Here is a 14,496-nt window from a genome sequence, read left to right as displayed (position 1 = left end):
CTTTTCAAGGAGAAAAAGAAGATGCAATATGGTTGGCAAAACAGTCTTGATGTAGAATGTAGAGGGAACCATCTCTCAATGCCACTAATAGGATGAGAATAATTTCACATCATCTACTATACTTAATAAATTCTTTCATCATCTGGCATCGGCTGACATTTCCTTTTTAGGTTCCTGTTTAAGATGCACTTTAAGTGTTAAAAAAAAACAATTAGCAGAGTATTATGGACATAGACGCTGCCTGCATGTTTTCAATCGTATTAAGCATACACACAAACAAACATATTTTAGGTAATATCTAAGCACAAAATAAAGAAATTGGGCCGTAAGCACAGATTTAGGGAAGTTTTCCACCATGGAACAAGGATATCCGTTCACTGACGCAAGCTTATGTGTATAAGGCCTGTTGTGGAGGAAGACTGAATCGTACTGATGCATATTAAAAAGTGTTTTCTTAGACAAAATTTCTAAAGGGACAAAGAATGTTTTACAGCATATTATCACAGCTGCTTTTATCAGGTAAGTTTTTGTATTTGAGTTTTTTTTTTATTATAGTCAGCAGTGTTTCTCAGCCTTTTTGAGTCACTGATAATATATTGATGATATGGTGATAATACTAATATAGTGATTATTATTATTAGTATATATATATATATATATATATATATATATATATATATATATATATATATATATATATATATATATACACACATATCTTGGTCAGATCTGGTCACTAAGACAGACTTCTGTAATCTTCATTTTAAGACTATTTTATGTCTAGACTCCAAAAAAGTGCTTGAGGGTGAAGAACAAGGAGTAATAGTGACTTACTTAATCGTAACAAACATTTTTTTTGTATGTTTAGCTGCTGTGGCTTCGTGGTCAGTTTCGTACCACCCTAGAAGCATGTGTGCATTCGAAAGATCATCTGTGGATTTCAGCTGCATGTTTGATTATAAGGATTATCACACGCTTAACACAATATGCTGGTTCAGACCAGAAGCTCATCAGAAACAAGACGGATCTCAGGTGGGGATATTTGTCTATAACTCAGAAGCGGCAAAGATTCACCAGCTTTACAAAAACAGAACAACTTACGCAAACAGAGACAAAAACTGCTCGCTGCAGTTACACAACGTCTCTCTAAATGACACTGGAATGTATTTCTTTCGCTATGAGACACAATACTATAATGGAAAATACACTGGACCGGGTGGCATTAAACTCACTGTAGCAGGTAAATGAAAGGCTATGCTTGTTTAATGAGAAATATAAGAAAATGTGTATAAATAGCACGCCAAATAATAAAAAAAACCTTGTGGTATATATATATGCAAAAATGGATTTTGACGTGTTTGGTGTGTAATACACAGATTTTGGGTGTGATACAAAATTTGCTGTCGTGCATATGAAATGCAGTTTTCACATACATATGATACGCATCTACCCCACAACCCTAATCATACCCACCGCATAGCATAAAAAATATTTATACATATAGGTTTTCGCTTTCATTTGTCTTAATATGTATACGTACATGCATAAAATCATGTAGCTCCAGTATACTCTCTCTCTCTTTCTTTCTTGGACAAGAACTATTATTTTCTTCCTTAAAGGAATATTTAAGTGAAGCTTTTTTCCCCTTAGTGTTAAAAACGTTTAAATAACATTTTCTCCACAGTAAAGTAACTTTTTAGCAAGGAAAAGGTTCTAAGGCCGCTAAAGGTTCCTTATGGAACCATCAGTGCCGGGAAAAGATGGGACGCTGGGATGCCGATGTTGGTGTAAACCTAGTCTTTTTAGTTTTTAAACAGGTTTCTGGTCACATTTAACTAATCTGCATTACCTTTTACAGTTCTACATTTTAGAGTAACAGTGCAAACGCAAAAGGTGAATGAAGACATCCATGAAGGAGACTCTGTGACGTTAACATGCAGCGCAGAAAACTGCACCCCGGAACAAAAGCCGTTTGCCTGGTTTAAAAACCAGCGTCTGATTCCAGAAGCCACTGCCAGGGTGCTCCAAATCACCTCTGTCACTCACAGTGATTTCGGCAACTACTCCTGCGGTCTGAAGAACAGCAGCACAACTTCTGCAGATGAAATACTGCTTGACGTAAGATGTACGTTACAGTCTGTCATTTAAAGTTACACCATGGCTTTGTTCAAGAACCCGGTGAAGTGCTTTTTAACGCATCGTAAACACACAGTTTGTGTAAAAATACGAATCAGCACAATAGTTTTTAATCTGTTTTTAAAAGCGAATCAGCATATTAGAATGATTTCTGAAGGATCGTGTGACACTTAAGACTGGCTACTGCTAATTTTCTAAACATAGTTAAATATAAAGCACTTATTTTAAAGTATAATGTCTGTGCCTTCTATTAAAGATGACCTCAAATTCAAACAGGCTTCTATAAAACCTCAAAATGAAGAAGTTGGATGATTTCAGAAGATTTCGCTAGACCCCAGTGACTGTTTTTGATGCAACATCTGCACGATTGCATTTCAAAACGCTCTTGCTAACACAGGTCCTGTTGCTTCTACCCACAGATAGTCCAAAGAACGTCGACATAGCTGTTTTGCCATCTGGAAAGATACGAGAAGGGGACTCGCTGACTCTGACCTGTGTGAGCAACGGCAATCCTGCAGCGACAAACTACAGCTGGTTTACGATCAAAGAAGCAAACGTCTCTTATGTAGGCTCCGATCGTGAATTCTCCATCAAATCTGCCAGTCAGAATGATAATGGACAATATTTCTGCATTGCTAAAAACGACATGGGTTCTCAAAACTCTACAGCCGTGTCACTGAAAGTCGAAGGTAATAGGGAATAGGCAATCATGAAGAAAGAAATTGAATAAAAATTGAATACTACCTTAATGCTTATGCACTAAATATTGTGCAGCAGCTTTTAAAGCCCCTGGCAGTGTATGAAAAATATCCTATCAATGCCATTTTTCTATTTTAAGTTTAACGTTGAGTAATAATATTATGTTTCATAACATCAGTAATGTTAAAAGTAACATGGAAATAACATCATTATAGGCTACTGCACGTTTTCGAAAATATCATACGCGTGCATAAAGCATGCACGAGACATAGTAGTGAATTATGCAATGTGCTAAACAAAGTTTATACAAATGTATTCAACTCTTGTTTGTTTCTGTAGTGCGTGGTCCTCGAAATTTCTTGCTGACTGCAACAGCTGCGTTCTTGTTTCTAATGGCTGTACTGTTAGTCATGTTTGGTCTCGTTATAAAGTGAGTGGATGCTGATATTTATGAAATTCGGAGAGCACATAGAGTTCATACGTGTTTAATGTCAACTGATTGCATGAGCTTGCCCAATGTGAAGATGACGCTGTGCATTACACAAGCCCTCGATGACTTCCCCATCATCATACAGGCCCTGCTGCATTCAGTATTGCGTTGTCCTGATTTCATTATCAATGGCCCCTTATCACATAATTATTGTGACTAAAGTGTACTAGCCCATTCTAAGCATTGTGAACACATAATAATACAGCATGATTACTTTTAACAAATCTAATCAGGTTAGACTCTTATTGAACTGAAGGATGAACTTACATCTTACATCTGCTTACATCTTTACAGGAGGAAACAGTTTACTTCAAAGAAGCAGCCCACAGAACAGGTATTAAATGTAAACATGTTCCTCTATTTTTAAATTAACAAGACGCCTCTGTACTTATAATTGCACACTATATTAAGAGCAATTAAACCATCTTCGACATAATATCAAAATTCATAAGGTTGTTAAGAAATATTTCAGTTAATCATTTATTAATCATTCTATCTATATGTATTATAAAAAAGCATTAATTAATTTTTTACATCTAATTTATTCATTTATCTTGGTTGTTATGCTAGTAAAATGTTCATTTCTAATTTAGTGTAGAAATTAACATTAAACATGGTTCGAAAAAAAAAACAAGAAGCTGCTGTATTTATAATCGCACACTAAATGAATGATTTTTCATCTCTGATCAGACGCCTACAGTCACCGTCACAGAGGAGATCTATGAGAACCTGAAAAAATCCCCAGAGTCTGAGGAAAACTTCACTACACATGTGACATATTCAGACTTAAGGCTTCCTCCATCGACCTCGGACAGGTAATGGTAGAGAAGAAAGTCATAATGATTATTATCTGAGGGAAAAAAAGCTGAGGAATTGTATTGAACACAATTGTATACAATGTTCTAATATACATCTCTTTTGTTTCGTAGACCGCGTTGCAACAGTCAAGAGGACAACACTGTGATATACAGCCTTCTTAGTTACAAAGACTGAATGAATCTTAGCACTGTGAATAATGAGCTTTAGCATTATTTTTGCCTCTTTTTATTCAAAAGAATCAAATGTCTATACTGTGAATACATTTACACTGAGTACAAAATTACTATAGGGTCACACAATACAATGAGTATAAAAGCATTAAACAAATAATTTATACAATGTACAGTGAAGATCAAAAACTATTAATAAATCTCTATGTACATCTTTTCCGCATGCATCAGTATTTACATCCACATTTAACATCACTTGATCAAAACATTCATACGAGGTGCATTAATGTAACAGTATATGATGTTAAAACAACCGAAAAGTAATATCTATATCTAAAAGGCATTGTCGTTCACATTAAACTGAAATGCAAGTCCATTTAACATTCTTTCAACTGCTTTCAACCGCATTCTTTTCAAAAGCTACAAGCATATGTTAAACACGCAATAAATTAAAACTAGTGATGGTATTATGCTATGATATTATGCTCCCATTATGACAGTAATATTACACTTTAATGTATAGCTGCTCTCTACTGAACATACATTCCGCTCAAGCATTTGTCATGTACAGTATCTACAGTGCTGGATAACACTCATAATATTCCTAATACTCCTACATTTCCATAAAGTATATATAAATAATCTAAATCACGCTGGACTTTTTCTGCAAATAACGGTCATCCTTTATGATGTTTGTGAGTTTGTTCCAGATTGCATCACTTAAATACGAAGCATGTCATTTACGATGTTTTATATCTTGCAAATAGGTTTCTCAACACTTCCCCAGCCGTCTTTGGTCGGACAGACAAATGGTCCGCCCCAAACCCCACGCTATTGGTTGAACCACGTTTCATAGCACCACAGAGCTGTAGAGTTTAAACATTTGGGATACAAATAGCTTACATACAGTGTTTTTTAATAAATGACACGCTACACCCTTAACTTCACAATCAGCTGTCCTGAGATTTGTGTGAAGTTTCTTGAATTCAAATTGTGTCTTGTATAATATCTTCCTCTAGGCTTCTGCTGCCTGGTCGGTAGATTCTGGTTTCTTCCTACAAAAAAAAGAGAGAAAATATATATATTTTTTCTACAAGGAATGTGATAGGAGAAAATACAGAAGCTGCTTTCTGTGTTAATGAGGAAGCTGGATTGTTTGTTTTCTAGGGCAATGGATAATGGAGAGAATGATAAAAAAAAAAATAGTGAAACATGACTTAAAAAAATGGCAGTAGGAATTTAAATTTTAATTTAAAGCAATAGTTCACCAAATAGAAAAATTCTGTACATATATACATATATATATATATATATATATATATATACATACATATATACACATACACACACACACACACATATATATATATATATATATATATATATATATATATATATATATATATATATATATATATATATATATATATATATATATATATAGGGTGAACTATTCCTTTAAAACTGGTTATGTAACATAAAACCCACATGCCATTTTTTTGTGAATGACAGCTTTGATGCCCAGCTGCATTCATCCTTTTTGAGGTTGGCACCTACTCGAATTTGGTAAGAGGCGCTTTGTCACACGTGACCTCTGAATGAACGCCATTCACTGCCCCATTGGGTGACTGAAGCTTTGGGATGCTGCCTCGTGGTAGTGTTAGCCCGCTCAGCTTCACATCTCTGTATCAGTGGACACATGAGGACTGAAGCTTAGGGGGTTGCAATCACACACACAGGAAACAGCAAATCTGTCTCAATGCAAAGCTTTAAAATTTGTCTTTTAGATAAAAGAATATCAGGTTTAAACATCTTAGGCACCACCTTAGCATAATATTAAAATTCATAAGGTTTATTGTTAAAAAAATAATACCTTAACGATCAATTTATTAATCATTAATCATTCTGTTTATATGTATTATAAAAATATTTAAGCTATTATTTTATAGCATTTAACAATATTGGTTTGTTAGTTTAAAATGCGTTCATCTAAAATATTTCTTAATCTAATTTATTCATTCATAGAATTAATTAATTGGTTGGTATGCTAGTAAAATGTTAATTTCTAATTTAGTGTAAAAATTAACATTAAATATGGTTTCAAAAAATAAACATGCAAATTAAACACGGTTTTAGAAAAACTAATTCGTAAAACATCTATTCTTTATTGTTAAGTTCGTCTCAAATTTTATTTTGAACTTTATCCAATCTTCAATGTAAAGTTTTATAGTTTCAATTATTTTTTTAATTATTTATTATCTCATAACAGTGAGGAATAAAATAAAATGTATTAATTATACAGATTTTTATTTGTATGTACTTTACATAAAGGAATAGTTCACCCAAAAATGTGAGAACTTTTCCTCACGCAAAGCTATCACATGAATTCAGAAGACTTGCGCAAGATTTTTGTCTATTTTGGAATGCTTTGCATCCACTTTCTTACATTTAAAAACTTTTGAAACTATTCTTTTAAAGAACTATAGGCAATCAGCATAAAATAACATTATGTGCAAACAATGGCATTTTGTAGGGAATCTAGGACAGAGGAGAACAGTCCTTTTGTCTGTCTATACAGCGTCTGCACTTGAGGATGAAGTTGTCTTACCCAGTGGAATTATTGGCCTCTTCATCCATCCCTTTAGAGTCTGACACTTTGTGTCCGAATAGTTTGCGAGCGAGGAAATTAAGCAGGCCGCAGTGGTTGGTGTAGCAACAGAAAGCATCTACTGACACCATCAGCAGCAAGAAGATGAACATTACAATTCCCACCACACCTCCTTTTCCTAACGCCGGCTGACTGACTGCGAGAAAAAGAAATCAATTCAAAAGGGTGAATTATTACATAATGCACGATGTTGTTATGCTTGCTCTAATCAATCTTACCAGGCTGTGGGACGGTGAAGTTAATTTTGGCAGGGCTGGAGGAACCATTTAGGCTTACTGCGTAAACTTCCATTTGATAGTTAGCATCATACTGGAGATTGTTCAGCTGGATTTTGCTGGAGTTTCCAGGAATTTCTTTTTCAGTCCATTCCTCGTTCTCCTTGTTCTATTCCAAACGAGTGACATTATACATTTAAAAATACTGCTTGTACTCCATATATTTAAACAACATGAAAAATGCATAACAGCAGAGTTAAAGTTTACAGATGGACATCAGACTGACCCCTTTGTATTTTACAACGTAGTGCAGGACGGGAGAGCCTCCATCTTTCTGCTGTTTAATGGGGATAGTGACTGAGCTCTTGTCCAGCTTTTTCTCGCTCAGAGACAAAATAGGGCTGTCGGGTTCCCCTACACGAAGGAAACAGGAAACATCAGATAAAATAAAACAACAAAATAGTGTAACAGGTTGATCATAGGGCTGGGTGATATCGGTATTAAACATTTATTATTATTATTCATTTATATTAATTAATATGTACATATATATATATATATATATATATATATATATATATATATATATATATATATATATATATATATATATATATATATATATATATATATATATATAATATATATATTTCATATACACTTTTTTTATAAAAAAAATTTCACTTATGATGCCAAAGCTGAATTTTCAGATTTTCAAAAAAAAACTTTAACATTTTAAATGGTAGTCTAAATATTAACATTTAATTGGCTCTTAAACAAGCTAAGTTCTAAAATAATTCAATGTGTGTGATGCAAAAAAAAACCTAAAAGACAGTTAAAAATGCATGATTTCTATACTAATTATTTACATGAAAACCGTGAAAAGAAGAATAATGAATTACTGCATCAGTGATTTTAAATAATGGAAATGAAACAAATATACTAACCCTTTTGTTTGTTAAGTTTAAGAAAAGTGTGAGCGTGATTTTTGACAAAGCTAGTCATTGGCCAAATAAAAATCACCCATTCCTGGTTAATCTAACAATGCTATATTTGATATTTCACTGTTGGCCTCTGTATTATATTAAAGTTATATTTTCAGCATCATACTTAAATAATTGACAATCCAGTGGATAAACTCCAAAATTATTCACTGCAGTATAGATGTGTGAGAGCGGCAGACCAACATTGATTTCATGCTGAAGGAAACCTAATGCGTTGATTTTCTCTGTTCTCGCTTACTCCAGCATTGAAAACATGCAGGTAAACTCATTTTCACACATCTACATCACAGTAAACAATTAGGCTTGTGTTTTAGCCTATCAACTGGAGATGTATGCAATTTTGATTTACCATCTACAAAGGAGGGTCAGAATAAGGCAATGGACGGGCCCCGGGACCAGGAGCAGGTTGCAATGCATGTAGAATGGTCATCATCAAGCAGGTGGAAATTAGAGGAAGAATGGGCAGCGGAAGCAAATCATGAACATATGTGATGAGCAAACAGGCATTGATGCATGACAAGAATGACAGCATGACATGGTATAAACAGAAATAAAAATGTATTTCATTATTGAAAGATAATATTTGGTCCAGGCCAAAACTGAATCTGCAGACAGATACAGATATTGTATAGTCCTAATGGTCTGACAGATTAATTTTTCTTTTTTAGAAAGTACAAATAATGCAATTTATGTGAGCTATGCGTGCTAAATTGGGTGCAGATTCCACGTGGCCTGCCAATGGCATGAGAAGTCATAACAATATTAACAATAGCTATCAACATGGATATGAAGCAGATGAAGTGAATAGACAGAAGAGAACTCTTCTGATACTCACGTTGGGACTGTGTGAAGATCTCGTGTTCTGTGGAGAAGTTCCCCTGGAAGTGAGAGTTTTTGGCCGCAAAACGAACGACGTACTCTGTGTACGGCTCAAGGCCCGTGATCACCAGGGGATCTACAAATGTAAACGTTTCATCACACATTTATATTTGAAAAAAACATTCAAAAGCAAACTACATTTTTTTGAGTGATTTATTTACTTTTGGGCTGGACAATGCTTTCACTCCATTTGTCTTCAGATGGTTTCTTCCACTGAAGGATGTACTTGGTAATGGAGGACCCTCCTTCCTGCACTGAGGAACTCTGGATGAGGATGGAAGATGAGGGCCCTGGTGTCACACTGAACTTAGTGGGTGTCCCAGGCCAGGCTTTTGAGAGACAAAGAATTTTTAATGAGACACAATATTGATACTTTATGCAGAAATCAAAGACATCAACAAACCACAGTTAGCTAACTACTAGTGAAGCCACTACAGGAGCCTTCCTTACTTATCAGCTTGAAGTCCCTAGAGGTTGTTCCTGCTGCGCTACTGGCTATGCAGGAGTACAAGCCGCCATCAGAGGGCATTACATTTTCAAGAGTCATCTCAGAACCCTCCACATTCATCTGCCCACACATGTGCGTGCAAACAGGAAAGACAATAAGAGACAGGAAAAAGTAATTAAGTCAGAAGAGAAGAGTACGTGGATCAAACTTCCTGTAGATATAGAATCCCTCCTAGTCGCCACCACCATCAATTATAATATTTCACTCAACCCATGCAAGATTTTATTGTCTTAAATATATGTCAAAAACGTTTTAAAATGAACAAGCAAAACATTAGATGTCTCTCACCATTTTTTCGTTGGCAGTCTTCCTGAACCACTGTATTGTTGGTGTTGGATGTCCAGTGGCATTGCAGATCACAGATCCAGTTTCTCCTGGAATAACCGCCAGCTCCGGTGGGTACAAAGCTACTGATGGACGCTCTGAATAATTATGAATAAGACACAAATGTAATTCATTTAAATTAATCAACTTAAATTAATACAATTATGTGAATGCAAGAACCAAATGCCAATTATGTCAGAACATTTCAGACACAAAGAAATCCAATTTTTTATGTCCATTCCAATAAAAAAAAAAACTACCTTCTGTCTTCAATAGTTATAAAAAAATAAAATAAAAATAATAATAATAAATCAGAATTTGTTTGGATCTTGGCTGTTTGGCCCATTTGAGAGTGTCAATTTGATGCTGGCATAGCACCAGATTCCCCATATCTGTGTTTGTGACTATAGTAAACCTGACTTCAAAAAGAAAAACTGCTAAAACTTAATGGCCATAAAGACTTTTATTAGGATAGTAAACATCAGTTTTGATAATCGCGTTAAACTCTGGTACTGTATATTGACTAAACCCATACTATTCATACCTGCAGCCCTCATTTGATGCCTATGTGTGTGCAAACACACTACATTAAGTCATCTAGCAGAGTCTTTTCTTACCAGAGACATCCAGATTGAACGTGGCTGTGTTTTCCCCAATCTTATTGGAAGCCGTGCAGACATACTCTCCAAAATCACTCCTGGTCACTGCAGAGATGGTGAGCTCACTCTTATCAGAGTTGTATCTGTGACGGGAGTCTTCAGAGGGGGAAGGGCTGAGGGGAAAGACAGAGAAACACAGTCTGTTTGCGACTATTGTTCAATAAGATAACACAAATATACTCACAAGAGGAAAACTAACAACTAAGAGACAAAAGGAAACTCCAAATATACAAAAGACTAGACTCTAAGACTTAAGATTATGGGTAAACACATGCTGGTCTCTGTTACAAACATTAGTGAGCTGCCTCGCTGTCTACAACCGATTTCAATCAAATTTAGCATTAGAATGCTTCTAAAATAACACCACAATCCAAAAAATGCTTGGGTAAAACAGTCAGTTTAGTAGTTGATTGAATATTTTTTTTTAGTATTTATAATCAATTTACAATTAGTTTTAATTAATAAATTTTAAATTAAGGCTTCCCATTTTCGTTTCTTATTTTTTTAAGGCTATTTTTATTCCTTATGCACTGCTTTTATGTAAAACACTTTGAACCGCCATTGTGTGTGAAATATGCTATATGCATAAACTTGCCTCGCCTTAGAAATCAGCCTAAAGAAAGTTTCTAAAAAGGCAGCAGCTTGTCGGTAAAACCTGTTATGCTGCCTATGCATGTAGCTCACTAGGTTTTGAAATGGAGCCATAGCAATAATCAGGATGAATTATTAGCATGTATCACATTAAAAGCAGATTACCAAGTATAAAAAGAGTGAGACTAAGGATTATAGGTAGGCATATTATAGCATCTTCTATTGATATACATACACTATCCATGAAATGTTTGGACGTGGTACTCCTTTGACCAGACAGACTATAGACACGGTGGTGTTGGGTCCAGCAAAAACACTTCTTCTTTCCTGATGAATCAGGACGGTCGGTGGCTCTGGAGAATATCATGTGTAAATCAGATATTAAGAGGATATATTCAGCCTGAACACATCAAGAACAAACATGATTGATTCCTCTTTGTCCTCACCATTAACAATAACAGAGATCTGGAGCTCCCTTTTTATGGGGCGACCCCTAATCCTGCCTTCACAAGTGTAGATTCCACTGTCTTCCTGCTGAATTCCCAGAATCTGCAGAGACTTATCTGGAAGGATTCTGAGATGACCCCGTCCTGTACGATGAGATGATGGAAGTTAAAGATGTTAAAGATGAAATAGTATTACTGACACATTTCATGACACAAAGCCTTTAAAAGCCCACATGCACACTCTTAAAAGGCCAGTTCACCCCAAAACTAAAAATTGTATCATTATTTAGCAACACAGGCTCACTGGAAAAACATGCCATGTTACTTCTCGCAGAAACTACGATTCTAATCTAGTTGCACTGTACGTTTGCATCTCCATATGTCTGACATTGTAAACTTGCTCAGTAGCTCACCCGGTACAGCACTGAAAGTGGAGTGCTCGGTTACAAGTCCCAAAAAATACAACTTAACATGCTATAAAAGATCTCAAAAATACACAAGTTAAAAAGCCATGGTTGCTTCAGCAAAAAGCTAACATTTGCTCTTCTTAATAGTTCATTGTAGATAGCCTTTAAGCACCATGAACCAGACGTTTTATTTCCTGAACTGCTGCAATACGTTCAACATCCAACGTAATAAAACATTGCCAAATTCACATTCATCCATTTTGGATAAAACTGCTTTTAGAAACACTTGGAATTTCACTTTTAAAAGGAAATTTGCACGAAAGAACGAAATGAAACCTTTTAGCGAATGTGCCTTTCACGCTCATTTCTTTCAATATGATATAACTAATAGCGTTAGTTAATTAGTTAATAATGTAAGTGCTAAATGTATTAAAACACTACCAGATTCAAGTTCATCTATTTTGATTGGAATTTAGCGCCAAGACATGTAAAGACTAACATAATATCGTAGAAATGTCCCCACGGGTACATTTTTCCAAAGAGCCTAGGATATTGTTTAGTCCCCCTTTATATAGTTCCAAACCCTATGGAACACAAAAGGAGATATGTGAGTAAATAATAATAGAATTTTAATTTTGGGGTGAACTGTCCTATTAAGGTTGTCAATGGTGGCGTTTACTTGAAATGGGGCAGGGCTTGATGTTTTGAGCTGTTGCTTTTGGCAGACAGGAAGAAAAAACACTAAACCAAACTGGTCACAGATGTTTCTCACAGCTTCTCGTGAGAAACATCTCTCGATTTGTTTTGCAAATCGGTCCGAAAACGAATGCACAGGCCCCTCCCACCCCATCGCCCGGATCGTCCACCATCGCCATCCTGCCATTCTGCCATCTACAGGCATCACTGATAGCTAGGAAGGTGAGGAGACCCCCATACCACATAAAAGAGCAGAAGAACCTGCAGCATGACCATCCCCCCTACCGTCATCATTCACGATGCGATCGTTCCGATACCAGTGGACTTCCACCGCAGGCTTCCCAGTCACCACGCAGGGAATGGTCACTGTCTGGTTCACCAGAAATTCATGGTACACCGGTGTGTTGCCAAAGTCCGGTGTTTCTGGTTTTTGGAGAAAAAAAATTCACGTGAGAATTCATCATTCACGTATTTTGTAAACGTGCTCAGGAATGTTATGAGTCTTCTGGAATGAGAACCAGAAGAAGGGAACCTACGGTAGACGTAGATCTGGTAGTCCACTTTCTTCTGCGTGCCGTGTTCATTTTCAAACACGCAGGTATAGATTCCAGCATCTTCTAATGCAACATTCTTCAAGTTCAGTTTACTCGAGGACTCATCAATTTTCTGGACAAATTCTTCATCAATTTCATCATCCCCTTTCAACCAACTAATTGTTCCCTCTGTATCGGCTAAACCATGCAACATAAAATAAAATACTTTATTAGTATGTCACTTTTCACAATACATACGTTTTAAAATATCTTTTCCAAAAATCAATGCTACAACAAAAAAATAACAAATGCGGTAGGCAGCAATATCCTCTGCCTTTAATGATGACAATATACAAATAATATTGTAGCATTTATACTTTAATATTTTTTTTATATTCATTGTAATACTTTATATTCCATTAATGCATAATATTGTAATATTTCAGATATCCAAAAACAACACCTTCTTGGTTATTTTATGATAATAATATTATATCTACGCTATTAAAAAATGTTCATTGTTCATTGTATGATATTCAATGGCCTCCAAAAGTTGTTGGACAAAAAACATCAAATCAAGGGACATTAATCTGAAGGCACAATCTACTTCACAAAACATTTGTTAGGTTTCAAATAATTGATCATTCAAAATGAAAACAACAAAAAAAATCCCATTGAGCTCTGATTTGCACACAAAGTAGCATAACTTATTTCCACTTAGTCTGGTATTTTGTAGTTAATGCAAGATTAAGGCACGTTTAAGTTCGTCGTACAGACAGTTGTTAGCACTAAACACACTACCTTTGCACAAGAGCAGAGTGTCGCGTCCCACCAGCACATCTGGATCACTATTGATGATGTCTACCTTAGCATCTAAAGTGAAAGAAAGCACATAACCGTATTGAGCTTTACACTCTATACTCTTAAAAATAAAGCTTTAAAAATATTCTCAATAACCTTTTGGGTCAATTTATTTTAATAGTTTTAATTAGTAGACATGTAGTTTACATTTAGTAAGTTATAGCTAGGAGGATTATCAAAATAAAGTGACCCCTTAGATGTTAAGGTTCTTTATGGAACTGTATTTTAATGAAGAACCTTTTATTTTTAAGAATTTAAACAAGTGTTTTACTTCTTTTACGCTGAAGGATTATTTTATTTCATCACTACCACAAATAGCTCTGCTACTAATATTGGCTTACAGACGAGGAAAAGAGTAAATGGACATTGGAAATGACCAGCTTCCTTTGCA

At 35.3% G+C, this 14,496-nt stretch overlaps 2 protein-coding genes across 6 annotated transcripts in view; one reads left to right on the top strand and one right to left on the bottom strand.

Annotated features, from left to right (window-relative positions):
* Nucleotides 1–398: 398 nt before the first annotated feature.
* Nucleotides 399–4,531, top strand: cd22 (cd22 molecule). Of its 2 annotated transcripts, XM_043261313.1 has the most exons (8): nt 399–519; nt 869–1,240; nt 1,859–2,125; nt 2,556–2,825; nt 3,175–3,265; nt 3,620–3,659; nt 4,016–4,140; nt 4,255–4,531. In XM_043261313.1, the coding sequence occupies exons 1-8, from the start codon at nt 483–485 to the stop codon at nt 4,316–4,318; spliced, it is 1,266 nt and encodes a 421-aa protein (XP_043117248.1). In that variant the 5' UTR covers nt 399–482; the 3' UTR covers nt 4,319–4,531. The 2 variants fall into 2 exon arrangements, 1 of the variants encoding a protein (XP_043117248.1); XR_006252818.1 differs by lacking the exon at nt 3,175–3,265.
* ncam3 (neural cell adhesion molecule 3) overlaps nt 4,354–14,496 on the bottom strand; it is an 11,060-nt gene continuing 917 nt past the window's right edge. The window contains exons 2-17 of one of the 4 annotated variants that reach the window (XM_043261309.1): nt 14,046–14,117; nt 13,248–13,442; nt 12,952–13,134; nt 11,609–11,752; nt 11,398–11,515; nt 10,530–10,684; nt 9,877–10,010; nt 9,531–9,648; nt 9,242–9,409; nt 9,037–9,156; nt 8,551–8,553; nt 7,484–7,611; nt 7,201–7,366; nt 6,923–7,118; nt 5,872–5,997; nt 4,354–5,369 (exon numbers count right to left, since the gene is read on the bottom strand). In XM_043261309.1, coding sequence (XP_043117244.1) covers nt 5,330–5,369; nt 5,872–5,997; nt 6,923–7,118; nt 7,201–7,366; nt 7,484–7,611; nt 8,551–8,553; nt 9,037–9,156; nt 9,242–9,409; nt 9,531–9,648; nt 9,877–10,010; nt 10,530–10,684; nt 11,398–11,515; nt 11,609–11,752; nt 12,952–13,134; nt 13,248–13,442; nt 14,046–14,117 — 2,066 coding nt within the window. In that variant the 3' untranslated portion in view covers nt 4,354–5,329. The remainder of the gene's footprint in view (nt 5,370–5,871; nt 5,998–6,922; nt 7,119–7,200; nt 7,367–7,483; nt 7,612–8,550; nt 8,554–9,036; nt 9,157–9,241; nt 9,410–9,530; nt 9,649–9,876; nt 10,011–10,529; nt 10,685–11,397; nt 11,516–11,608; nt 11,753–12,951; nt 13,135–13,247; nt 13,443–14,045; nt 14,118–14,496) is intronic. The other 3 variants (XM_043261311.1, XM_043261312.1, XM_043261310.1) reach the window with 3 other exon arrangements.

This window comes from Puntigrus tetrazona, chromosome 16 (genome assembly GCF_018831695.1).
Source record: "Puntigrus tetrazona isolate hp1 chromosome 16, ASM1883169v1, whole genome shotgun sequence".
NCBI lineage: Eukaryota > Metazoa > Chordata > Actinopteri > Cypriniformes > Cyprinidae > Puntigrus > Puntigrus tetrazona.
This window is presented reverse-complemented; position numbering and strand designations above follow the sequence as displayed.